Below are 25,261 nucleotides of genomic sequence, written 5' to 3' on the forward strand. Positions count from 1 at the left end.
AAAAAATTGTTAATCTATTCACGTCGAAAGGCCATTAGTGTAGCAGACACAAGATATAACATATAAATACATATTTTATCGTTTATCTTGCAAATCGTCGTATAAAATACAAGGACAAACAAAAGACACAACTTGCGTATTCGTTTTCCTTGTCTTTCATACTACAGGCTTTACTACTTTTTGTTTTTTAAATAAAAGTTAAAATATCTGCTAGAGCAATGATTCTTCCATGTGAATATATTAATAACTTTTTATATACTAGAGAATGAAAAATTATACGATTCCATCTAAGAAAATTCCTGCCTAACATTTCTCTTATATCCACGACAGATAGTTTATCGATAATTCGCAGCATTTATAGTTTAAAATTCATCAATCTACCCATCCATCCAGCCATAGTCCATAAAAATGTTGGATCAGGGTGCTGGAATAGTGTCGCGAGCCAGTGTACAGTGTACAGTGTACAGAATACGGACGGAACGACTGATCGAGATGCGCAGTTTCTTCGTGGTAATCTCGATCTATAAGCAGAGAGTAGAGATACGATTATCAAGAAGGAATGGAAAAAAATTATAGAGATGGGTGATTTTCGTGCGAGCTCGCGAGAATTGGCATGCTCCATTGTCGCGAACGCCCGGTGATTAATAGACACTGAGGCAAATAACGATCAGATATATCGTGGCAAACGGTGAAACAGTTCCAGCGAATTACGGTTGAGAATAACGGGCGACATGCGCCACGCATCGATGGATATATTTACGCGATATTATATTACGCATCATATGTATAACGAGCTGTGTGTACAGCGTACAAGTTATTCGTAATGCGAGCACTGGCGACAGAATGTTATTTGCAGAGGAGAGACGTTTGCGCGTAAAGAGAGAAAGAGAGAGAAAGCCTTGGAGAAAAGATTCAAAAGTTAAGGAGCATCTTTCCGAACAGACAGACAAGTTGAATAGAGGGATAATTGAACGAACGTATCGCAAACTGTCGGCTCTATTTTCGGCACGAACGCGAAGCCTACGAGTTGTTCCCTCGACTCGGCCATCCATCAACCGTTAATAAGTAGAAAATTAACTTTGAGAGCTCTTAGGCCCGTCGCTGTTCTCTTCGCGCGGAAACGACGGGCTCGGCTACGCGTTCCACAGAGGAAAACACCGTGGTTTCTCTGCTCTCCTTGCTTGACTAGAGGCACGACTATCGATAAAACGATCGATAAATATCACCGAGCACGTCTGAATATCTTAAGCGCAATTATTTTTCTAAAGGATAAATTGCACGCTATAGGATGTTAGGAGATGTTACGCGGCGAATTATCGCCTCTTCCAAACTAAAGTAGAAGAAGAAAAGGCAATTTTTCAAAAATGTACAGTGCTCCTATTCGTACAACCGCCGCTACGAAAAAGTGGTTGCGAGATTTCGGAATAGAATTATATATGACCGTGGTCAGCATCGAACTCTACCCGATCGAGAATCTATGGGCAATTCTAGCAAAAAAAGTTTACGATCAGGAGAAGCCGCCGATAGAAAATATCGTTGAACTTGGAAAACGGCGGATATTCCGAACGAAACATCGAGTAATTTAGTGGATACGATATAGCGTGCCTAACGGATTAATAGAAGTTATCGAGAATAAAGGAAAACCTGCTGAATATCGAACGTGAATGTAACAAAGTTAACATTAAGTTTATATTTCTTTACAGGCAAAACACAATATTAAGAGAGAATTTAATCTTTTCCAATGTTTATTAAGAGAGAAATGAAAAGAAGACAATTTTTGATCGTTGCATGTTCAGTTTTGCTTTATATTACAACATGAAATTATATGAACGATTTCGCCAATTTTTGTTTTAACATACTAAAATTTAGCTATTAATGGAATTGAAAAATCTAAAAATAATATTCAGCTTACGATTATTCATGGCACTGTACACTGTATGTGCTTTAGTTGCAATCTTGTTCTACTGTTCCAAAAAATTTCGTCCATCCGTTAAAACGATAAAAGACAATTTAAAACACAGGTACGATATCGAACAAAACATATAATCAGAGTATGCAGCGGAACAACAATAACAATATTTTAGCAATAGGTACGCCACATACATATAAATACATATAAATGAGAGTGCATTGGGAAATTTTGATGAGAAAAAAGTACCAAACGATGAAATCCAATGCTGACTACAATTTCGCTGACTATCAATAAAATACGAATTGAAAATTTTAATATCTTCCAACGATGTATATCGTTTCGAGAAAAATACGTGTGTGTTATATCTACACGCTAGATGATGGTATACCCCACTTTTGCCCGGCACCTTATATTATACATGTCGTACATATATAGTCTTTTTTAATAATATTGCTGACGATTTTGCAAATTCCTATTGGCACGGTACATTGCTATCGGTTTTGTAATCCGTGAAGCAAACAACACCAATTGTCACACGGTGAACTCGCGAATGCCTAGCTATGTGACACGCCGTACGCTGAAGAGTTGAAGACGTTGCTCGGAGAGCAGATCACGCTATATCGTAGCAGCGATTCCATACAAAACGAAGCGATGCGCAGCGAAGAAGGTCGCTGTTGGCATTGCGAATATGTATAGGTAAACTGTTTCCGGTTCACATTTTCAACTCTTGCTTTCTTTTGCTATAAGTTAACGTTTCACATAGCTGAAACTTATTCGAGAAATGCTTTCAAATGACGAAAATCGCATTAAAGTCAGTGATCGTCGTGATTAGCTCGAACATAGACTACGTATATACATATAGAATACGTATAGACGAGGAACTATATTTTATATCATGTATAGAAGGTAGATATTTATGATATATAATTTACGATATATGTGCATACAAAAGAAACAAGGAAACAAATTCTCTGAAACAGAAGAACAAAATCACAGCCAAGATACTGCATATTATATTTTCTGCGATAAGTTGAAATATAAATGAATAGATCACGAATGATTTTATTACAGTTGACGCGTTGCAACCAGTTAGAGATGACACGAACTGGTATTTGCGAATCACGAGTGATTCGATCACGTTCGTTAGCAATTCACTTTCACGGTGATTTGTGATTTTTCGTGATCGCTTCCGATTAACCGTTCTTTGCTTACGCGTCGCGTAACCTTATCTTATATTAACTTATATTAACCTAATCTTATTTTAACGATATCAAATGAACATTACGATTTTGAAATCGAGAAGAATTAATATTTCACTCTTTAAAATACCGATACGAGATAAAGTAAGGAAAATTGAATAATTTTCCATTTTTAATATTAAATAAAGTATCATTGTTTTTGCTTGGTCGCCGGTACAGGTATCGTCAATAATCATAAAGCTAAGCCGATTCTCTTTACATTTGTTCCGAACCTACTGTATTACCGTGTTACACGGCAGATACCTATAAACGAATTTCAAATGATCCTGTTGCAATTAATACGTCGCATTCTACCTGCGTCGCTTTATTCGCCTGAACCATATTACGATATACCTTAACGATATTATCGATATATCGTCAAGTATCAATAAGATGACTCATCCATAATCTACAGTCGCAATCGATAGCTGCTTCTTCATTAAATTGCCGTTCACTAAATTTCCACAACGTTCGGATCGCAATGTCGTGGATCGCGCAACGGTGTTGTTCGAGTACAAGTCGAAAGATTTTCTGTTACAGCCCCGACGATCGCCACCGTTCCACGACAGGAAATTTGTTTTCCAGCAACACGTATTTGCAAAGGGAAACGTTTGTTCGCTCGTTCACTAATAAAGTGCAAATCAGGGAAGAAGCGCTCGGTATATTCGCAACGTTCCGCGTTAGATAACGTGTCTGTTATTATAAATTACGAGATGCAGCGTCGATGCGAGCAGTGAGCTTGCAAACCGCGAGTAGCCTAGTTGCATCTTCGCGGTCAACGATCTTCTGATTCTGGCGCAGTGCGGATGCTTAAAAATTTCTTCCGCCGATCGTTCGACGTGTAACCCGCAAACCGGCCGAGACCATGGATAACGTGGTAACTTGCAATCGAAACAAGTAACGCTTTATTCGTCCCTCTTTGTCTCTCCTATCGATTTTCTCCCTTCGATTTCTTCCTCGATCTAGCCCCTATCTCCCAATGATAAAGCGTAAGATAAGCGTAGACTTGGACTCGTAAACGAGCCTAGATAAGTACACAAGTGTCGGTAACAAACACATTTGTCGAGTGTATACACATCAGGGGGATCGTTTATTGGTTACAAGGACACTTACTGGTTACATTCAACGGAATACTCTAACAAGTTTTACTTTATTTGATATTTTTCATTTTATTTATATAATATCTTACATTTTGCATTGTTTATTCGTCTATTTAGTTGTTTATTTGCCAAGTATAACGGTTTAACGTAGAGAACGGAGAAAAGGGAAAAGAAATAAAAGAGAGCGCAAGATGGATATGTACGATAGAAAAAGAAAAAGAACGAGAATAGACAATGCATGAAGCAAAGAGACAGGGACACGGTATAAAAGCATGAAGAAAAGTTACAGCATAACATCGTCGTAAAAAACGGTCAGGAGATTGTCTTAATCATTGCTATTAGTAGCGATACTATAATACGTGCAATGTTGCACGTGTTGCGTATGAAATACGCGATAGATGACTTCTTATACTTGTTGCTGGTACATCGAGGAAGAGCGATTGCATGGTATCCGGACAGTGAACGATACCTCTAGCTACTTTACTAACGAAGATTATAACAGATCTAAACTACCAAGAGGGCATTACCGCGATTGTGAGAATTAAAGGGCATGGGGTGTTCGCTGTGTTTAGCGTCTTAAAAATTTCTATTTTGGAACGCTCTCCATGTTACACGGCCGTGAGACATACGATACGGAGACCATGTTATACTATCATATTCTAAAATTTATATATTTTATTCCTCATTAACCAATTTTCAACCAATTAAAATTCGTGTTTATGGAAAAATTGATGGTGAACATCCGAATGGTTTATTTCAGTATAGTACTCGTTACTTGATACATAATACTACGTAAATACGTATAGTATCTAATATGCAGAATGATTTTCCATCCAAGTTTCATTTTCTTCGCTATCTCACTGCATATCGGTTTTTCAAGTTCAAGTTGTTGCGTCGACGACGCGACGACATTCGAGTGTCGACTATCGGTTGGCGCATCATTGATAAACGCCTTATCGAATTATCGACATCGAGTGGCAAGGTAAATGTAATACACAGAGGCAACGCTTGCTGGATATTAGAGGGGAACTCGCGGCACGTAAACGTTTCACATGGAAAACACGATCCAGGCAATTTTCGCGCGAGAAAACGACACGTGCCAGGGAATAAATCGTGCCTGTTCGTCCGTTTCGCGTTGTGCTCGAGCTCGAGCTCGAGTTTGGGTCTCTTAGAAGGCGCGTAATTTCGTACGTAGCATAGCAAGTTCCTCCTCTTCTTCCGTTTCCGCGTTTCTTGTCAGCAAAGACGGAACTTTCGCCCGAATCTTTGCGCTACTTTGTCATCTGTTCCGCGCCATTTCCTTTATTTGTTCTCCCGCGCTGCACCGATGCAAAGTCCACCGGCGGCAACTTTCGGCGATTAACTTTTTTCGCCCGAATAAACAGTGAGAACGATGCCCGCGCGATCTCCGCGTATCGATAGCACACCGGGATATGTCGCTCTAAAATAAACTGCATTATTAGCCAGCTGCGCCAAACTCGTTGCCCGTTTCACCCAACTTGACGCTTCGTCGCATACCTACGTTGCGCTGTTCCAATTCTCTTCTCCTCCCTCTTCTCTTTCTCCTTGAAGTTAAAACTCATTGTCAGCATTAGAGGGCGACTACTCGATACGCGCCGCCGTGCTGCAGCACTCTAGAATATTTCGGAAATCGCTGATATTATAATTTTTCTTTTGCGCTGTTCTCTCTCTCTCTCTCTCTCTCTCTCTCTCTCTCTCTTCGTGGCTCGCTGTCAGAGCCTCCTGCTCGTCAGACACAATATTTGAAAATCACTTTTAGACTGAACACGATATGTATAATGTATTGTGCGCAATGGTCCGATAAAAAACGAAAAGAGTTTTTCGTGTTTTTTTTTAAATTCCGGCAGCTTACAAAATTAGAAGAGAGGAAGACCCAGTTGATTTTGGTTCGGGCCAAGGTGTATATAAAATTTGAAGCTAATCGATGAAACAGATCTGAGGATATCATGGATCTGTTGACATAGACATAGATCTGAGAGAAACGTGTTTTGCGTACCGATAATAATCATTGATATAAAGAATACATTTTTGAAATTATATTTTTAAGGAAATGCAGAAAATGGATCGGTTGTTTCAGAGGTTCGCGCAAGGGTCGAGTAGGAATCGGCGTTTGTTAAGCCTTTATTAAGCCATGCGGTGGCACGTGGAATCGCCAGAGGGTACCGCGTTTATTCGTACTCGAATTAGCTGGTATCGTGAACGCGGTAATACGTAATAAATATTTATAGGGTTCGAGCGTATTCCGTATAGCCTCGATTCGTAAGCGCGGACTTGGCGGAAGCGGAAACGGTAGTAGAAGCCGTTGAGCCTTATCCAGCCACTTTCTCGTGGACGATAATAGGCTCGTTTCGCTGGGTAAAATCTTAGGCTGCAATCAATTTACTTGAAACTGGTCTACGTGCGCGATTCACCGAGATAACCAACCTTCTAAGCCGAGGCGGCTTTCTCGACAGCGTAGATAGAGGGGACACCTTGGAGGCTAAGTTTTCTGAAAATGACTGACGGCAGATTATCAGATCGTCGGGAGTTTCCCTCGTAAATTATTAAAACTGCTCAGCGTCCAAGTCCGCGTTCTACGTTCGCCGTATGTACCGCACCTCCGTATACTCTATATTGGTACATGGAATTTTCGGTGTCGAACGAGAAACACTTGTCGCGTTTCGACAAATATTGACACCTCCGATCTGCTACAATCGCTACTCCCTTTGTCGCAACGAGAAGCGCGTTCTTTCGTTTATTTATTTATCAGCAGCAGCGGCGGCTCTAGCATCAGCGAACGAAACGCGGAACTGAGTAAACTATTTTCATTTTTTCCTAAGAGACTGTTCTTTTGCCTTTAACCTCGCTGCGGTCCTACGACTTTTCTATTTCAATGTTGCTCTCATTTTAGCAAACCAAGTTTTAAAATTATAGAAAGAATTTTCCAATGCTTTGGGACGTTTAACAGACAATTGGAACGTGAAATCATAGATGAGAAGTTTTCGCTCAACTGTGTAGATATTTTCCAATGTAGCAAATAATATCTATATAATTAGATAAGAAAGACTATTTGTAACCTATGAAAGGTTAACCTGTATAGCCTAAAAGCTAATAGCTGAGATTTTAGCGTGTAACATTAAATAAAATGTTTATCACGTTTGATTAAATTTTTGTAACGTTTAGTCCGATCTGAAGATACGTAACGAGAACGCTTGAGACTCCGTGCAATTGCTTTGTCTTTTATTTTTTACAAAGGTGAAAATGCGGTGTAAACGGCAAAAATATCTTTTAGATGCACGATGATAACATCGTAACGAGAAAATGGTAAGATTTTAATCTAACCGATACATACGAACGGCTACATATTGAGATTAATAACTAGGCTGCGGATTCTTGTGCATTATGAGAAATATAAAATTACAAATACGTATAAAGTGCGTATAATATGCGTATAATATGAAGAAACGTAAGAAATAATAAATAAATAATAAATAATAAAGTGAAGCAATTGCTAGAATATTTAGTGCGTGAATTAAAACCTTATTATGTAGATCCAATTTACAGTCTAGTTGAAAATAATCCGTGTTATACCATACGAGAGATTCCCATAGTATTTATTTATTATATCGACTGGGTGTAGCTACTTTTTGCCTAACCCAATACGATTTATTTTCCCGTAGACAGTCGACTAGATAGCGATTCGTTCGTGCAACATAATTAAGGTTGACCGTGCGTCACCGAGCCAGACTGCCCGGTTCTACCGCGCGAACCTGCTCTACACGAACTTGCACGAGATTCAGACAAAGTTTACCGAAACCGAAATCCATAGTTTACTAACGACATATTCCTGTTTATTGACACGTGCCAGCCAAGCTTACAATTAGCTAAAGGGCGGAATGAGTTTAGGGTGTGCGCGATAAAGCCATTGGCAGGGCTTCGCGGCCAACTCTTGTGTATGGCTAAAAACACCCGACCCCGCGATGCGGTTAGAACGGAAAGGTTCTCGGGGGCGAGTTCAGGGCCAACAGAATTTCCCAGCAACCGCTAATTGATAATACGCTTTAATCGCTCTTCTGTAAGTAACGAGTCAACCACATCGAAAGCGAGCGAGGGCGTGGAATAAAAAAAAAAAAACATAAAACGAACATTGACGATTTATATATATATATATTCGTCAAATTCGTCAATAAGCAACGGTGAAACTCCAACGAAGACACAGCCAGCAAGTCAATACTGTAGAAGGTTATGTGAAATGGATATAGGGACGATAAATCATTTAGTGGAAGATTGTACAGGTAGTATATATCAGCGCTCGTGTGGATACTAATAAGTATCCGGGTCACTTTGCTCGATTTGTAACAACAGCTCGTATGCAAGTTTGACCAAAATATCTGTAGAAGTTAACGATGAATTAATAATTAGAAGCAACGCTTACTATCTTTTTATAGAATATAAATCGGTAGTTATGCGTTGAAGGGTGCCCCGAGTTCAATGAACTCGACCTTGAGACATGTCGTAGAAAGGTTCCGAGTAACATGCATATTTGTCCGAGGCGTGGGATAATCGTGGTTTAAAAGTTAGGTTTCGTTAGATCTTTCGGTGGAAGAGAGTCTGACAGGCTCGGCGTCCCTTGGTAACTCATACAATCGAATATATTCGAGTAAATGCAATCTAACAAGTATCAAGTTAACAATGATTTTACGACCTTTGAGCTAAATCAAATGAAAAAAAGAAAAAAGAAAACTCATGGTCGTTTATATAAGAAAGGCCCCAACTTTAACTTGTATCATACCTAGGATAGGGGTGGAAAAGCTGTAGACGCGGCTCCGCATCTAACTGGATGGCCATCTCAATGTACAATGTACATACGTATATCCGAAACATATTTGCTTTATCTTACATACTATTTATTTCAAGTTTTATAGTTAAAGTAAAAGCAAAAGTATTCATCTTTAAATGTTTGACTAGCCTATATTTAGGCTTTAGCCTGTATTTGGATCATCTTCTTTAGCACTAAATTTTTAAATGCGATCATGTGCCTAAACGTAATGTTTTAAGTGAAAAATGTTTTTCTCGAAAACGCTAAACGCTATTCAGCTGACAATATGTATTTATACGGTGAATCATCGACCTGTTCGTACGACGTTTTCACCTTGTTTTAATGCGTAATTCCCTAAAGTATCGACGTGAAGCAAATAATTTAAGCATTCCATAATAAAGATGCGCGAGTAATAGAAACAGAGGAAAAGGAAGAATACGTGTGTAGCGAGAGTCGAACGATCGACCGAGAAACGAACTTATTCGTTGGCCGAGTAACGTGTCCGACCGCCACTGATCAGTTTCGGTCAACGACTACTGCGGCTCGATCGTGTTCAATCCTGCAGCTTGCGAAATAGGTGAAATTCGATTCGATCGCAAAGGGCAGCGTACGGTTCTGCTAAGGCCGAAGAAAAGGTTGGCTGATCGAGGTCCGTCTCGCAAAGGCAAGAAACTCTGGCCAGCTATATGGGAGGGAATCAAAGGGAAGAAAGTTGCGCGCGATATATAGGTCGGGTCAAAGGTTTTTCGTCGGCGGTAGTGCCAATCAAACGAAACCCTTAGCCTTTCGATCGGTCTCGTTCCTCTCGACTCCCGCCTTATAATTACCGTCGCGGTAATAGCTAGCAGTCAGTCGGGGGACGTGTGAATGCTATTTTACGCTTGACTTATAATTTCCGATTACCGACGCGCTACTTCTATTCACAAGGCGGAGGGCGAAGAGTAGCTCGTGCCAGCGAAAGACGCGGCAGCTGCGACCCAAGTCTCCAACGTTGTTCTAATTACCAGTGAAAGCGACGAACGCTTGGTACGAACGTGCTTCGAGGATGACCAGCTTTCGGCAGGACGTCGATTAAAAGAAATGCCAGGGTCGCACCTCACGTCGTCCCTCCTTTCTCCTCGATTCGTGAAATATTCGTTTCACTGCCGATTCGGAGAAGAAAAATACAAGACACGTTTTACGATCTTCGATAGGTACATTGATTTTCTGTAACGAGCAAACAGACCCAGGCGAAGATTTTCCTCCGAGGATGTATCGAATAATCGATGTTGCTGTATGCATTGGTGACGTCAGAAGCGTGGAATGCGCTCGCATTGCGCTCGTACTCCACCAAATCACTCCGTAATTAAAATACATTTCGCTGATTCGATCGCGCACACCGCATTCCCGGAATACCGTGTCCGTGTCAGAGGACAGCTATTTATTCGCAGAAAAATTGCGGTGCCTCGAGAGTTTCCGAGCTACATACATCTCGAATCGACGCGACGATTGCCTACATTTCCCTCCTACTCTCTCTCTCTCTCTCTCTCTCTCTCTCTCTCTCTCTCTCTCTCTCCCTCTCCCTCTCCCTCTCCCTTCCTCCCTAACCCTAACCTAACCCCTCCCTCCCCTCTCCCTCCTTCTCTCTGCCCCTCTCACCCACCCCCCTTTCTCTCTCTTCATCTATCGTTTCTATCCGTCGTCCCTTCCCCTTCACCGTCCTATTCCACCCTTCTCCCTCTTCGTCCCTAATAAATTAGTAAAGTTGCGAGCATCGAGGGAACAGATGCTCGACGAGCCGAGGGCCTTTACACGCGTGCTTGTACCTTCTTCCACGAATCGAATTGGCTGGAGAAAAACACAGCGTCCGACGTAATCCGTTGACACGAAGAAAATGACGTGTTCGAAGAGAGAGGAATCACGTCGCCGTGTAACATCGTGGATCAATATCTTGGTCGCCTGTTGCGAGATTACACCTTCTGCCTTCGGTATTTACTTCGGCCGCTAAGAGAACCAAATAAGAATGTCACTTTTCGCGACTTAGTTATTCGCCGAGACTAAGGACAGGCAGATAAGTACGCGAGCTTTTTACTGATAACTTTGCGTCGTAGCCAAGCCAGCACCGCTACTAACATTGGCCGCTGCGTCACGCCGTGTGCTCTTGAAGATGGGCCATCTTGATCATTTCTTCGTCCAACGCGATTAAAAGCCGAGCAGAATTTTCCGCCGAAAAGATAAGAACGGGCGATGCAAACCGAATATCAATGTTCCAGCAGCACACGCATACCAAGGACTCGTTGTTCCTATCCGACTCCGCGGCTTTCAATTTAATGAAAACACATTTCAATCGCACCGGATATCCAACGACGAGATATACTGCCGCGCGTTTCGATCGCGCAGCCATCGTTGGAAAATTGAGAATTAGGAATTATTGGGGAAGAAGAAGGGGGGAATTATTAGTTTCAACGCGTAAAAAATGTAACGAGTTGCTCGCGAACTGCGTTAAGCTAATTAGAACGTAGATTGACTTTCTTACGAATTCTTTGAAATTTTCACCGTCATTTAATGTATTATCTGCGCGTGATTGAATCTTTACAAGACCTAGCCTTACCAAGTCTACGGAGTCTCACAATCGGCGTGCTCTACTTTTCACGAGTATTACAGTCGCGGTACTAAAACCACCTTAAAGAGCGCGATGTAAATAACTTACGATCAAAGAAAATAGAAGACCGGCCGTCCGATATCTTTATTCGTAAACGGGTGAACGAAATGTTTCTTCCTCGATGCTGAATCGATAAATAGAAATAGCAAAGTCCTCGCGGTCGAACGCTCACCGACGACTACGATCTTGTTGAATGGTAGTGATTCCGATCGAGCCATATCCCGTAGCTTTTCTGTCTTACGTCGAGCATCGTTCGGGATCAACGGCGTCAGCGTGACTCGTTATTCGCCGTCGTCGTTGTATTCCGCGAACATGAAACGGAGAATGATGAAAAAGAGCCAAACTTGTGTCCCCCTCAGGCACCCAAAATTCCAATGAGTCATCATTCTGTAGGTACTCCCAAGGTATAAAAGTGCAATCATTCATGGAAAATGTGATGGGTAAGTTGTAAAAATTCTAGACGAAGTTGACGATGCGATGCGATGCGATGGAATATTACATCCCATTTGGTTTTAGCAGTCAGTTATAATTGGTCGTAGTATAATTGGAAACATATTTCATGGAATATTTGCATCGTAATGCATTACATTAACTTGTCGTTTAATTGATAAGTATTAATTAACAATTCAAAGTTTAATTAACAATAAATATAAATACCGATTTTCCTTTACGAAGTAGAGTTTGAATTTTTGCGTTTCACTCAAAGTTGGAAAGTTGCCGAGCTCCGTCAACTTTATCCATATCTTTTTTTACACCTTTCTCATCAAATTTGCCATAAATGGCTGTACTTTTACATCTTTGGATTCATCGAACGATATCTTATTAGTATTTAGGTGCTTCAAGTTGAGTGCTACAAATTTCGTACCCTCTCGACCCGAGTCAGCTGCGATGAATCGCTTAGAACGTCGTAATCGCTGGGAAAAAGGGCGCAAAAGATTTCTCACCATAAATCCTGCGAGTTAAATTTTTGTAAAATGCTACTGTCGAAGCGGCGCCGAGCGAAGCGAATCTTATTCCCTAGCTCGAACGCTCTTCGCCAAATTGCCGTCTTTCGTTTATTTGAACGAACGGTTATTCCATTTAAATTGACCGTAGATCATCGAATCTACCGAAAGCTTTTATCTACGACGTGAAACAACCTCTCGAACGAGTTCGTTCAGTGGCTCACGAAAGTACGCTCGTTGACACCTTTTACGAATATATTATGCTTATGGCATTGGTTAAATTTTAAACAATTCCGATAAGGTATATAGAAGTTGCAAGATGTTCGGTACGAGTATACATTTCGCAGAGATCGTAAAACTATTTAAACAAGTTTAAAATCATCTACTACATCAATGAGTCGCGGTACTCAGTCGGGCCATATTTACTATTTAAGATGGCCATTCACACTGTATATTAATTTTTTGCTAAATACAGGTTTGCGCTAAACATGTTGCACTTTCTATATATGTACGTATGTATATTCTCAGATTGAATTGATATTTTGTCGATATAATTTTGACAGCTGCGTCCCATTATAACGCTAATGAAATATCCAAGTGTTTCGCATAATACTCCTATCTTCTTAAATATAAATACTCTTGCAGGCCACTGTACGAGCGGTTCCACGAACGTTATAGGTTCTTTGTCAACGATATATCGTATATATGTATATGGTTCTTTATTATTTACATTCTCGTTTATTTGCGCATCGTTCATCAGACACTCGCTCGCAGACAATTGTATACCAGTATGTATGCATGTGTACGTATTTGTGTGTGTATATTCATTTATTTATTCGTTTATTTATTCATTTATTTATTTTTATTCGTATTTATATATGTACTTGTTTATATCCCTTCCGTATGTATGCATGTATGCATGCATGTATGTCTGTATGTATGTATGTATGTATGTATGTATGTATGTATATATGTATGTATATATGTATGTACGCACGTATATATATATACACACACGTCTGTACATATACATCTCTGTGTGTGTGTGTGTGTGTGCGCGCGCGCGCGCGCGCGCGTGTGTGCGCGTGTGTGTGTGTGTCTAGTACTCCGTAACGCGATAAAACGTCATTAAAAAAGTCAGTACATCGTTTTTAACGCTTAAAAAACCTTAACTCGCGCTACTTTAATTTATGTTTCATTTTGACAGTGCATAGTAGGATTGTAAATTGTAATTATTTCTCCTTATAGCTCTCGTTTAACTTACGTGCACGCGTGCCAATACACGCGAATGCACTCACACGCGGCGCCTCATCTCATACGAGGGAAGACTCGTTCTCAATCTTTTTCTCCATCGCTCCTTTCTTTTTCTCTTCTTTACTTTTCCTTCGTTTTATTTTCTTTCTTTTCCTTTTTTCCTTGCCTTCTTTATTCGTACTCCTGTCCTCACGTAAACCTTATCTTGATCAATCGGTGTATCAATCGTTAGGATTTAATTTTAACACGCTACGCGGCAAGAGATGACAAGCGATGAAAACATAGATACATCGATTCGATGGTTTTCTCTCGTTTTGCCGCGCGCGTGCACGCACGCGCACGCACACACACACACACACACATACACGCGCGCGAGCACGCGCACGCACTCTCTCTCTCTCTCTCTCTCTCCATCACTCACTCACTCATTCACTCAATCACTCACTCACTCACTCTCCTTTTTTCTCTATCCCTCGCTAGCCTTTTCCCGTAATTCGGCTATTCAGATATACAGAGGTAATCGTAATGCGAGGTTACTTATATTCTCCGTCTCGATGTCCTCTTTCTCCTCACCCCTTCGATACCGCGTGCCCCGCCTGCCTCGCTTGTCTTCCCGTTTCACGATCGATCTTCTTCGATCCCTTGTCTCGAAAGGAATAATGCCGAATAAAAAGAAGGAAGAAGAAAGAAAAAAAAGAAAAGGCAGGAATCGCTTCGGGGCGAATCGTTTAGCACGGGAAAAAATCACAAAACGTGTATACCATCCTGGGTGAAATCCGATAAAGAAGGCGCGTGTGTGCCTCGTAGCGCGCGAAGGATTTAAGGATGAAGGCTGCGTAAATGAATGACGGAGGCCCCATGTTCGTTTACAATGGGTATATAGTACCTGCATTATACCAAAAACAACAGTTACAACTTATAACAATCTTTTTATTCCTTTTTATTATTATTATTATTATTATTGTTGTTGTTGTTGTTGTTGTTGTTGTTGTTATTATTATTATTATTATTATTATTATTATTATTATTATATCTTTATTATTCTCATTGTTTTATTCATTCATTTATTTATCCGTTTGTTTATTCAGTTTTAATAATTCATTTATTTATTAATATTTAAAGTGGCACTACGATACGAAAAAACCTGCAAACGGGTTCTGAACGGTAGAAACATCCCTCGGGAGATGCACAAGTCGTGTAGCGTTAAATTCATAAAAGCACATGTAACACACTCTGTTCCACTGAATCGGTCGAAAAAAAAAGAACATCCGTCGGCACGAGAAGAGAAGTGACATTTCGCACAACAAAAGACGTGCTTCGTTTTACCTCGTTCTCTCTTCATCTTTCCCTTTTTTTCTATACCCATCCTTGCACTTTTCCTCTCTCACTCTCTCACTCTTTCTCTCTCTCTCTCTCTCTCCCTCTCTCTCTCTCTCTCTCTCTCTCTCTCTCTCTCTCTCTTCTTGGTCTTCTCGTTCCGTTCTTTCAGACACGCATTCGTTCTCGCATAACGAAAGATTCGCACAGGCGCGCATTCGAACTTGTTCTCTCTCGCTGTTTCGTTCATCCTCGTTGCCTTTCGTACCTTCACGCTTCGTCTTCCTCGTTCGGTCGAGTTCCCCTCGCATCCAGCCCCCTAGTCGATACGAGAAACGTAACGCGCGAGAAAATCGAGGACGGAACGAGGTACGCGAAGACCATGCCACAAGGAAACTGCTCTCACCCGGAAAACCAAACGAACTGAACCGAACGTTGTTCTTTCTATGCAACGTACACACACGTGCAATTTTACCCCGTTGGTTCTTATCCCGAGCACCGAGCTCTCTTTACGGAGCAGTAATTTAGGTATATATTCATGTGTGTGTGTGTGCGTGTGTGTGTGTGCGTGTGCGCGCGTGTGTGTGCGTGCGTGTGTGTGTGTATGTACATACACACACACACACACACGCACGCACACACACTTTATGTATAAAGTGTGATTTCTTTGCACGACGCCTTCGCTATATACGTTATCGAATATTTTTCGTCGTGTCCTCGTTCGCAGTGTCAAGTATACTTACAATAGAAATATATTAAAATTGCAAAGTTTCACGGAGTACGCCGGATAAACTTGTCCGTGGCGCGACTAATTCTCTTATATATCGGTATCACTTATCGTAGCGTAATCGCTAACGTAAATCCTGAATGAGGTCTTCCGTATTCCCTATATACCGTATCGCGTGCATGTGTTCTCTGTGATTCTCTGTGTGTTAGACAACTGTATTTCATATGTCTCTATGTGTATGTGCATGTATAATGTATGGTGTGTAACGTACGTGAATGAAACAACGCGTCGCATGTCGTAGTACGTGCACCGTGTGTTATACATAGCGAGAGCCGGGCAGTTGATTTAATTCGTTTCTTACAAACTGACAAGGAACAAAATTTTCATTTCAAACGATCTGCTTCGAACGAAACTCTCGAGGCTATCTGTAGCTTGACTTTCGATTGAAACGGCTCGCGCTTCTGACGATCGAAGGGGAACGAGAATCCTTTGGCAAAGTGGAATGTCCGATTCCGACTGCAAGGGACTCTTGCTACGCAAAGCACGATTTAAGCCCGTGAATCTTAGGAGAATTTACATCGGCGACAAACGACAAATAAATCGACGTGTACATATCCTCTTTCTTTTTCATCTTTCTCTCTCTCTTTCTTGTGCCTTTTTCTGCTGGATCTACATTCTTCTTTTCAATGATACGGCGCATTTTCCACGCCAAATCAGAAACGAATTTTTGGCCGTTCATGATCATCGTGTGTAGTCGTTCTACTCTCTGCCTCTCTCATCTATCTATCTATCTATCTATCTATCTGTCTATCTCTGTGCCTCTCTTTTGCTCTCTACATATTTGTGTTTCGCGACGTTCAATCGAGAGTTCGGTTCTAGTTTCCGTCGGTTCGTCCTCATAGATCGAGCGGGACGAAAAACAACGCAGAACAGTTCGACAGACAGCCACAAACAGATCGAGCCTCTATCTTGTTTCGTTCTCCTCTTATTCCCCTCCTTTCCTTTCTCTACCTCTCAATTTTTTTTTTTTTTTTTGCTTTTTTTTATTTTTTAGATAGGGCAGTGTTGTGGACGGTTACGGAATCAACGTCCGTAATCCCAAAAATGTTTCCTACAAGTATATATACTATTTAATAAGTACATATTTCAACAACCGTTTTTAGAACTAAGTTTACAAGGTATCGTACGATTTTTTTTCTTTTTTTTTATTATAACGCGACCTTCGTTTTATTATGAAAACATTTTGAAAAAAATCACGTTTTGCCGCTCGTTTACCGTCATCCCCGGCCTTCCTACCCACCCCCGATTTTCTATCAAAAAATCTGAGAATGTTCGTGCGTTCGACCCTCCGCCGATTCAACCTTTCTCCATTTCCCGTGTTTTTCATACGCGTTCTTTGCCCTTTTAAACGTTTCCCCCTCCCTGCAGCTCGATACGTACTATATTAATAATAACCATTAATAGGTGTATAATCTATCTATCTATCTATCTATCTATCTATTTATCTACCTATCTACCTACCTACCTACCTATCTATCTATCTATCTATCTATCTATCTATCTATCTATCTATCTATCTATCTATCTATCTATCTAGTAAAACAGCATCATATTAAAGTCTATCCTCCTCCTCCTCCTCGTTATCCTCGTTATTTTCCTCGGATTCCTCTTTATATCCAGGATGCTCCGAGATCGCGTAATAATTTCCATTGTAAATAACTCCGAGCTCCCGCAACACGTCTCCCCTAATAATAGCCTTAATCGTCCAGTTGTAACACTCCTCGCTCTCGCTCTCGCGGTCGAGCCGCTCTACATCGAGGATCTTCGAGCTGAGCCGTTCGAGGATGATACCGATGTCCTTGATGCTTAAGTGCTTCTGGTCTACGGTGAGCTGATCGATGAGCAGTAAAAATTTCTCCGAGGTCACGATCTCGTCCTCCATGATCGTGTTCTCGGTCTCGGATTCGGAGCTGTCGTGCTCCTGATGATGATTGTGATGATGATGAAGATGAAAGCTAGCAGCCGAGTTGCCGGCAAGTCGGGAGCTCGACTCCTCGTCCGCGGTGTCGCAGAATCTCACGTGACCTTTGCTCAGGCCCGCTCGTCTTGTCCCGTCCGACAGAGAAGAAGGTGGCTGAGGCGAGGGCGTTTGAGTCTGCGTTTGTTGTTGCTGCTGCTGCGGATGCGGATGATGATGCTGTTGCTGATACTGCTGATGCTGGGCATCCTGGATCGGCGATGTAGCCACCGACTTGTGCACCGCGATTCTACGGCCCTCCTCGTGCAGGGCACAGCAATGGAAGTCGCATTCTCCGCTGGCACCGCCGTCCGCTCCGTTGACAGGGCTCCCGTTCCTCGCTACCGGCTGATGAATATGGTTCGAGCATTCCGGCGTGTGGATATGGATGGTGGTGCTGTCGAACGAGTTGGTACCCTGCTTCACCAGACGACCTGGGATCCCGTGAGGCTGTGGCTGAGGCTGCGGCTGCAGCTGCGGCTGCTGCTGCTGCTGCTGCTGCTGCTGTCGTTACCACGGCGGTTTTAATCGTTTGAATAGATCGAAGATTCGAGGATTTCTCGAGGCTACTACTGTGTGTGTATCGACGTCGGTAGACGCGACCGCGACTCGACGCGTTCGAGGCTTCCGGGCTCGAATCGTGCAGCTTAACAGCGTCCTGGATCTCCATGGAACGTGACATTGGCGCTCGGTGTCTCCTGCGCCATCGAAATCGACTCGTTACCCGGAAACCTCGCGTGAATCGGTTCTACAGAGTGAAAAGAGAGCTCGAGATAAAAAAAATAGTCACGATCTCGTACCATGTCGTCATGATTTATCACAGTGATATGGGGGCTGGTGTAACGGCTAGGACCAACTTCTGCCGCCAGATGACCCAGCTTCCCTGCATAGTTGAGCTTGTCCAGGCTGGTCTGGATGACCAAGGGCGGCCGTTGACTACCGCTCAGGTCGGTTTTCTTAGTCGGCGAATACTTGGAGGCCTGCACATCTTGACCCTTCTGCTGTTGCTGCGCCTGCGACGACGTCGATGAACGCTGATCCCAGTGCAGCACCACCGTGACTCGTCCCTTATTGTCCATGATCTTCCACGACGGCGTCTCATCGTGTAGCTCCAGGGCGTGGATCGTTTCGCAGACTATTTTCGGAATTGCCGAAATCGCTGAAATCAATAGACACACGGGACGTGAGAGCGTGTTAGACTCGTACGCGGTGCGCTACCTATCCTATTTCCACCGTTGGCTACATATGTATATACCGATATAGCCAACCAGCGATACGCAACAAGGTACATGTCATGTATGTCTTGCCTCGCCTAAGTACATTACGATGAACGCGTGTCGATCTTTTTCCGGCTCGTTGCCGGATACGCGGTAGCCAACGTGGGCGCCGTGTCTTGTACACCATCCACGTTGTTCACGGAATAAATCGTTATCTGATCGCCCTCTTCAACGAATCTGTACTTTTGTCTTATTGTACTTATGAATCGATACTCCGTCTTCTATTCACGAAGGGCTCGCGTCCCCCTGCTTGGCCCTGCTATTATCATCGCGAAACTCACTTTGCTGTGATCCGACCGCAACATACAACGCTCACGTCGACGCCGTCGTCGACGCTGACGTTGCCATCGTCAATACATTACACGGCCTTACAAATGTTTCGTTTTTTAAAACCCCTTAACTGCATTAGGTAACTTTTCATCCGACGATCTTAGATTCTTCGAATTTGGCGAAGCTTCGAGTCACATGTACATCAAGTAACTACCAGGTCGTTCGACCAAAAATATGAACGACGAGTGGGCTTCGTCCCGACCAACGACCGCAAGTCGCTTCAACTTGGTTGTCAATGTGTTTACGCGGTGAATTTACAAACAATTTAGAATGAATCTAGCCAATGGACAAAACGTTACCTGGTGTAAACGAGATTTAAGCTAGGTCGGTTGCTTACATTAAGCAACTACGCTTGAAACGATCAGATCGCAACGGGGTAAAAAATGGACGAATATTTCTTCTTCTCACGACTACAATCTTCAACTTGATCGACATTGTGCTTAAACATCGTTTGCATTAAGAATTTCTATTCAAATTTCACCGTGCAAACTCCGTGTCAACCAAGTTGACACTACTTTGAATCTACATCTGGTCGTTCAATCACAAGTAGCTCATTCGTCTATTTTTGGTTGGACGATCTGGCGATTTCAACTATAGCTGCCTGATGCAAAACGCGACTTAGATCTTTACCCTACGATCGATCGACGATCAATTTGTTGAAAGAAGACACGTCACTTTGCGATCGGAACAAGCTATGTTTCTCTCTCTCTCTCCCCCCTCCCCGCCGCTCTTTTCCTGCTTCTCTGTAAAAATAATTCGGCTCTAGATATTTAGCAGGAGAGTATCGCGTTATTTGCAACCTGTTTACTTAACCGCGTGAGAAGAGGGATAAAAGCGGTGATAAAGGCTGATCACGTTCAAAGCGAGGAAGTAAGAGGAGAGAGAATGCAGCATAGATAATGGAATATCTTATTAATACGGCGTGTCTTTTCTTGGCTTTCGACGAATCGCTTCGATCATCCTCTTTGTCTACTTTTCACGGAATCCTTCCATTTTGTACTCTTACGGCTATTCGCGGTCTATGCTCTAATTTATAGGTCAATCCTATCAGCACGCGTTTACTCGGTTCTACCTCTCTTTTCCGCCAAGACAACGCTACCGTGCATAGGTATTTGAACGCTTTCAATATATCGCAAACGTATAAAGCACGCTTCAAATTTTTTATCGAATTTCCGCTTATCGTCTTATCCGCGGCAACTATATACGGTTGGCAGAAATTGATAAAAGCAGCAGTTGGTATTTAGTAATTAGTAACAACTGGTATATATAAAGAAGCAATAATCGAAAGTGGATGAAAATTTCATCTACGGGGAACATCCAAGTTAAGCGGCTTTAATCGCATCTACGTTGAAATTTTAGAACAAGCAGAATATATGTTTCCAACTACATTTTATAAGCTTCTATAGATTTGATGAATTTATTTAGCTATTTATCAGTGATGTGGAATGTGGAATGTATCATATGTTTCAGTTTCGATTTAACGGAAGTTTCACTTTGGATCGCAGTTATAAGAAGAAGTAAGAAGAATTAATAGATAGAGAAGCGCATTCTTCTACCACGTCGTTGAAAATACGATAAAAATATCAATGTTTCGATCAGCAGGTATCCTTGATACTTATGCACGGCAGATAATGGTTATTCTTCGAATAGGTACCGGCGCGTATGATGTCGACCCCAGTTGGACACCAGCGTTCACCATGCCGTAACAACAACAGAATCGTATTATTCGCTAGGGTTTTAAAATATTCGCCGTCCTCGACCTGCGTTCCGTCCGATTCCAGAACTACGGAGACATTCTCGTTCTGAGGCACGCCCAATTTCTCCTTACCTGAAAGAGAAGAGAGAAAGAATGAAACAGCGATTAGTCGGCCTGGAACATGATCGATCGACAGCGTTACGTTGTAGCGTCGATTCGAACTACGATAGGAAGGAATGGAAAGAAAGAAGAGTAGACCGAGGCGAAATAACGAACGAACAAAGTAATGTTTATCCGCTGTTCGAGAGAGGAGTGTCTCACGATGTTCGAATCGAATCTGCGGGTTAATTCGATACGATACGATTCGATTCGATGGTAGATGCCTCTCTCGGTGAAGAGAATATTCACGATCTTCCTCGCCTACGGTTCTTTCTTCGAGATCTCGTACGAAACGCTTCGTGAACGTGTTATCCGTTATCTTCTCTATTCTCTCTCTCTCTCTCTCCCTCTCTCTCTCTCTCTCTCTCCCTCTCTTTCTCTCTCTCCCTCTCTCTCTCTCTCTCTCTTTGTCCGACAACGGGCGGCGACGATTCGATTCGATTCGATTCGATTCGATTCGCTTCGATTCGAATAAATGTTCTGCATAAAAAAAGCGATACCTTGCGACCAGTAATCCAATATCTTGTGTGTCGTGAAAAGAAAGAAATCACGTTATGTATATAAATTGTCGTGTATCAGAGCAGCGCTTATCGCGAGAAATCGAGCATCGAAGCAAAGGCGGCTCCGGTTCGGAGCAAAGGTAGAATCGTCGAGATACATTATGTATACTTTCCACAGCGAGCACCAGCGAGTCGTTACTTTCGCTAGCGGTTTCAGAGGGCACGCTCGCTTCTTACCCTGGTGTATCAGTTCCTCGAAATTGCTAACACACAGTCCCTTTCTTACGTTACGCCAGCTGTCCCATATCTTAAAAGGTCTCTTGCTCCGTAACTCCTGCACAGAAATTAACCGATGCAGTTTGCGTTCAAGTCACGCGATTGCGCGAGAAACCTACCAGTTTCATTTTACAAACGCGATCAAGAAGACAAGGTAAAGGTAAAGGACACGACAAAGGATTCGCAGAGGGGCACTAAGGATAGAGTTTGGTAAAAGGAGGCTCACAGAAGAAAGTCAGTTTGGATAATTGGCGCGTTCACGTGTCGGTCAATGCCGGAGGAATTCGTTGAGTTAGCATCGAAAACAGGCCGGAGAGAGAGAAGCAGGCTAGTTGAGTCCTGTACGTATTGGAAAATAGTAGGTCTATCAATGAGAGGGAATCGCTTTAAACGAGATGTAATTGCGTGTAAAGAAACTGTAAAACCGCGTGCGAGCCGCCGTGGAAAATGCTTATCGCCTAGATGTTAAGTGGAGTGTCAGGCACCGGGTCAACGGGAAAGTAATTTACCCTACGTGTTTTATACGCGGTAAATAAGTAGAACAGACTATAAACAAAGCCTTTCGCGCGCCTCGCCTGGGAAGTTATTATCGAATATCTATATATCCTTGCAACAGCTCGCGCTACATATTTTTTCTTCTTTTTTTTTTTTTTTTCCTTTTTTCACGTTTTCGTCCCTGTTCTTCTCGTCTTTCACTCTTGGCCGAGAAACGACGAACGAGAGAATCACGGGAAAAAATTTAACGTTCTCCTTGAGAATTTATTTAGAACGCGTACACAACGCGTCACTACGAGAGTGCCCACAGGGAAGAGTTTTCGAAATTTTAGTCGGTCTGGTGTACTCGAAGACAAACGACACCAGCCAGCGCTGTTGGACAAAAGTAGGACAAACATGGGCATACAGGGCCAAACAAAAACAGTCTCTCAAGTCCGTTAACCTGCAAATTAGAGCAAAATTTGTCGCGCCGGTATCAACTGTCTCAAGAAAAAACGAACGGCGTAACAGTTTGTATCCTTCCAGATCGTAGCGCGAATTTAGAAGTGGAACGAAAGAAAGAAGCGAAAATTCTTGCTTCGTGCCAAAATTTTCCTGCGATTCTTCATAACATCACTGGCCAACAAACGGGCCCCTACATCAAGCAATTCGATGGCTTATCACAAAGTAAAACAAACGTCTCTTTCTTTTCTTAAACAACTTAGGAGTGTGGCTGCACGATCGAACGCAGAGCATAGAGTTCGAGAACGCGAGAGGGTAGCGATTACTCGATTATCGAGGTTAAGGGGTCTCTGGATCGGGCTACAGGGACTCGCAAACGATATTAGAATAATGCGAGCCAAAGAGGAATATTATGTTTGGGTTGTCCCTAGTTTTCAACAGGGAGGCGCAAAGTGAACAAGGCGCAGACGCAGGCGCAACTTATGGTCGAAAACACTGACCTGATTCAATCATTCTCGGATAAACCGTCAGGAAGAAGAAAAAAGAGAAGAAAATAAAGGGAGGAATGGAAAGAGGGAAAAGAGAAAGGCAGAAGAAAGAAAAATCGAAAGCTAGGAAAGTAAGGAAAATACAAAGGGGATGAAACGAAGCAGTGGTAAAAACACTGTTAGGAGGTGCAAGAAACGCAGAGAATCTCGGTAACCAGGGCCAGCCGCACTCTCCCTCGTTCGGCGTGTTGCTCTCGTTCAGCAACAGAATTGCACTCGATGCAGTTTCCTCCGGGGCACGATCTTGGTAAACAATCGCTTAAACGCTCCGAACCGTTACACACCGCAATCGAGGCCACGCCGATCCTAAGGGATTTCGCGGACGGAAAGAAAGCATAACCTAAAAGGGCAGCTGCGCTGACCAGCGTACGCAGTCAGATCAGTCTGAATCTCGGGAGAGAAAGGGAGAGAGACAGAGAGAGAGAGAGAGAGAGAGAGAGAGAGAGAGAGAGAGAGAGAGAGAGAGAGAGAGAGAGAGGGAAAGAGGAAGAGAGGGACAGAAAGAAAAAGAGAGAAACAGAGAGAGAGAGGGGGAGGGAGAAAGAGAAAGAGAAATACAGGATAGTGTTTCGCGGATAAGAACGACGATCGAAAGACATAGGAAACGGACGAACGTGAACGAGCACTAGATAATCTAGACCTAGACGAATGCACCAGTAGCGGAAGGTATGCGATATTTTCGTTTACCAAAATTGTACGGTTATCATAATCTATGCGTGCGTACGCGTGAGTCCGTGACGCGAATGCGTAACTGGTTGACAAGCATTTCGACATGGATGGTACACTCGCGAGGAAGGTGCGTACATTAGGAGGATAATAAAAAGTAGAGCAAACGAGACCGTCTTGTAGGATCGTGGAGAAAAATTCGGGATAAAAATTCGGGGCTACGGAGATGAAGAGATGAGAAGGAGAGGACAGGCGGTGGATGCAACGAGCTCGCGGTTGTACAAAAACGATCGGTAATAAGAATATGAGAATGTAATAGAAATGCGTACCTCTCTTGCCATTACGTCATATCCCTGCAGGTAAGGGACCGTCCCAGCAAGCACTTATTCAGAAGGAACGAGCAAAGAAGCTGCACGTCGCATTATCGTGGCGACGGGATGCTCTCGTGCACTACTGTCCGCCCACCCTTGCTTGCGCTCTCTCTCTCTCTCTCTCTCTCTCTCTCTTTCTCCCTTTCTCTTTCTCTCGTGCTCCCGCTCCTTCTCTCTCTCTCTCTCTCTCTCTCTCTCTCTCTTTCCCTTTCTCGGCCCGTTTCTCTCGATTTTTCTTGGATCCGCGCGTTTCTTGCCCTTTCTCCTCTTGGTCTTTCGCCTCTCTGCCTGCCCGCTTGCTTGTTTTTCCTTCGATCCGAACCTCTCGCGATCTTCTCGCGAACGTTTCTCCGTCTCGTGCACCGTATACCGAAACACCTTGCGATGCGACACCGTTTCTCTTTCTCTCTTCGTCCCTCTCCGTCTCTCACACTCTCGATTTCGCTCTTATTCTCTCTCTCCCTTCCTCACTCTATCTCTCTTTCACTTCCATCCTCTCGTTATCTGTCTGTCTTTATCCTTCTCTGCCTCTA

The 25,261-nt window shown here is 42.7% G+C and overlaps 2 protein-coding genes across 11 annotated transcripts in view; one reads left to right on the forward strand and one right to left on the reverse strand.

The window, feature by feature from the left end:
* The window catches only part of LOC126925554 (basic-leucine zipper transcription factor A), a 92,198-nt gene extending 67,363 nt beyond the window's left edge, over positions 1-24,835 (reverse strand). Inside the window, exons 1-6 of one of the 8 annotated variants that reach the window (XR_007713994.1) lie at positions 24,687-24,835; positions 22,169-22,265; positions 21,231-21,404; positions 18,770-19,128; positions 17,482-18,473; positions 13,357-17,445 (exon numbers count right to left, since the gene is read on the reverse strand). Coding sequence is in view for 5 of the 8 variants with exons in the window: in XM_050741230.1 (XP_050597187.1) it covers positions 17,565-18,473; positions 18,770-19,128; positions 21,231-21,404; positions 22,169-22,265; positions 24,687-24,698 (1,551 nt within the window). In the remaining 3 variants the exon portion in view is untranslated. Of the gene's footprint in view, positions 1-13,356; positions 18,474-18,769; positions 19,129-21,230; positions 21,405-22,168; positions 22,266-22,326; positions 23,041-24,686 lie in introns of those variants that run through there. The other 7 variants (XR_007713993.1, XR_007713995.1, XM_050741234.1 and 4 more) reach the window with 7 other exon arrangements.
* The window catches only part of LOC126925544 (centrosomal protein of 131 kDa), a 109,403-nt gene that overhangs the window by 78,281 nt on the left and 5,861 nt on the right, over positions 1-25,261 (forward strand). Inside the window, exon 1 of one of the 3 annotated variants that reach the window (XM_050741186.1) lies at positions 24,211-24,650. The exons of the other annotated variants lie outside the window; for them this stretch is intronic. The gene's annotated coding sequence lies outside the window, so the exon portion shown is untranslated. Of the gene's footprint in view, positions 1-24,210; positions 24,651-25,261 lie in introns of those variants that run through there. 3 annotated transcript variants of the gene reach the window in all.

Source organism: Bombus affinis, chromosome 16 (assembly GCF_024516045.1).
Source record: "Bombus affinis isolate iyBomAffi1 chromosome 16, iyBomAffi1.2, whole genome shotgun sequence".
NCBI lineage: Eukaryota > Metazoa > Arthropoda > Insecta > Hymenoptera > Apidae > Bombus > Bombus affinis.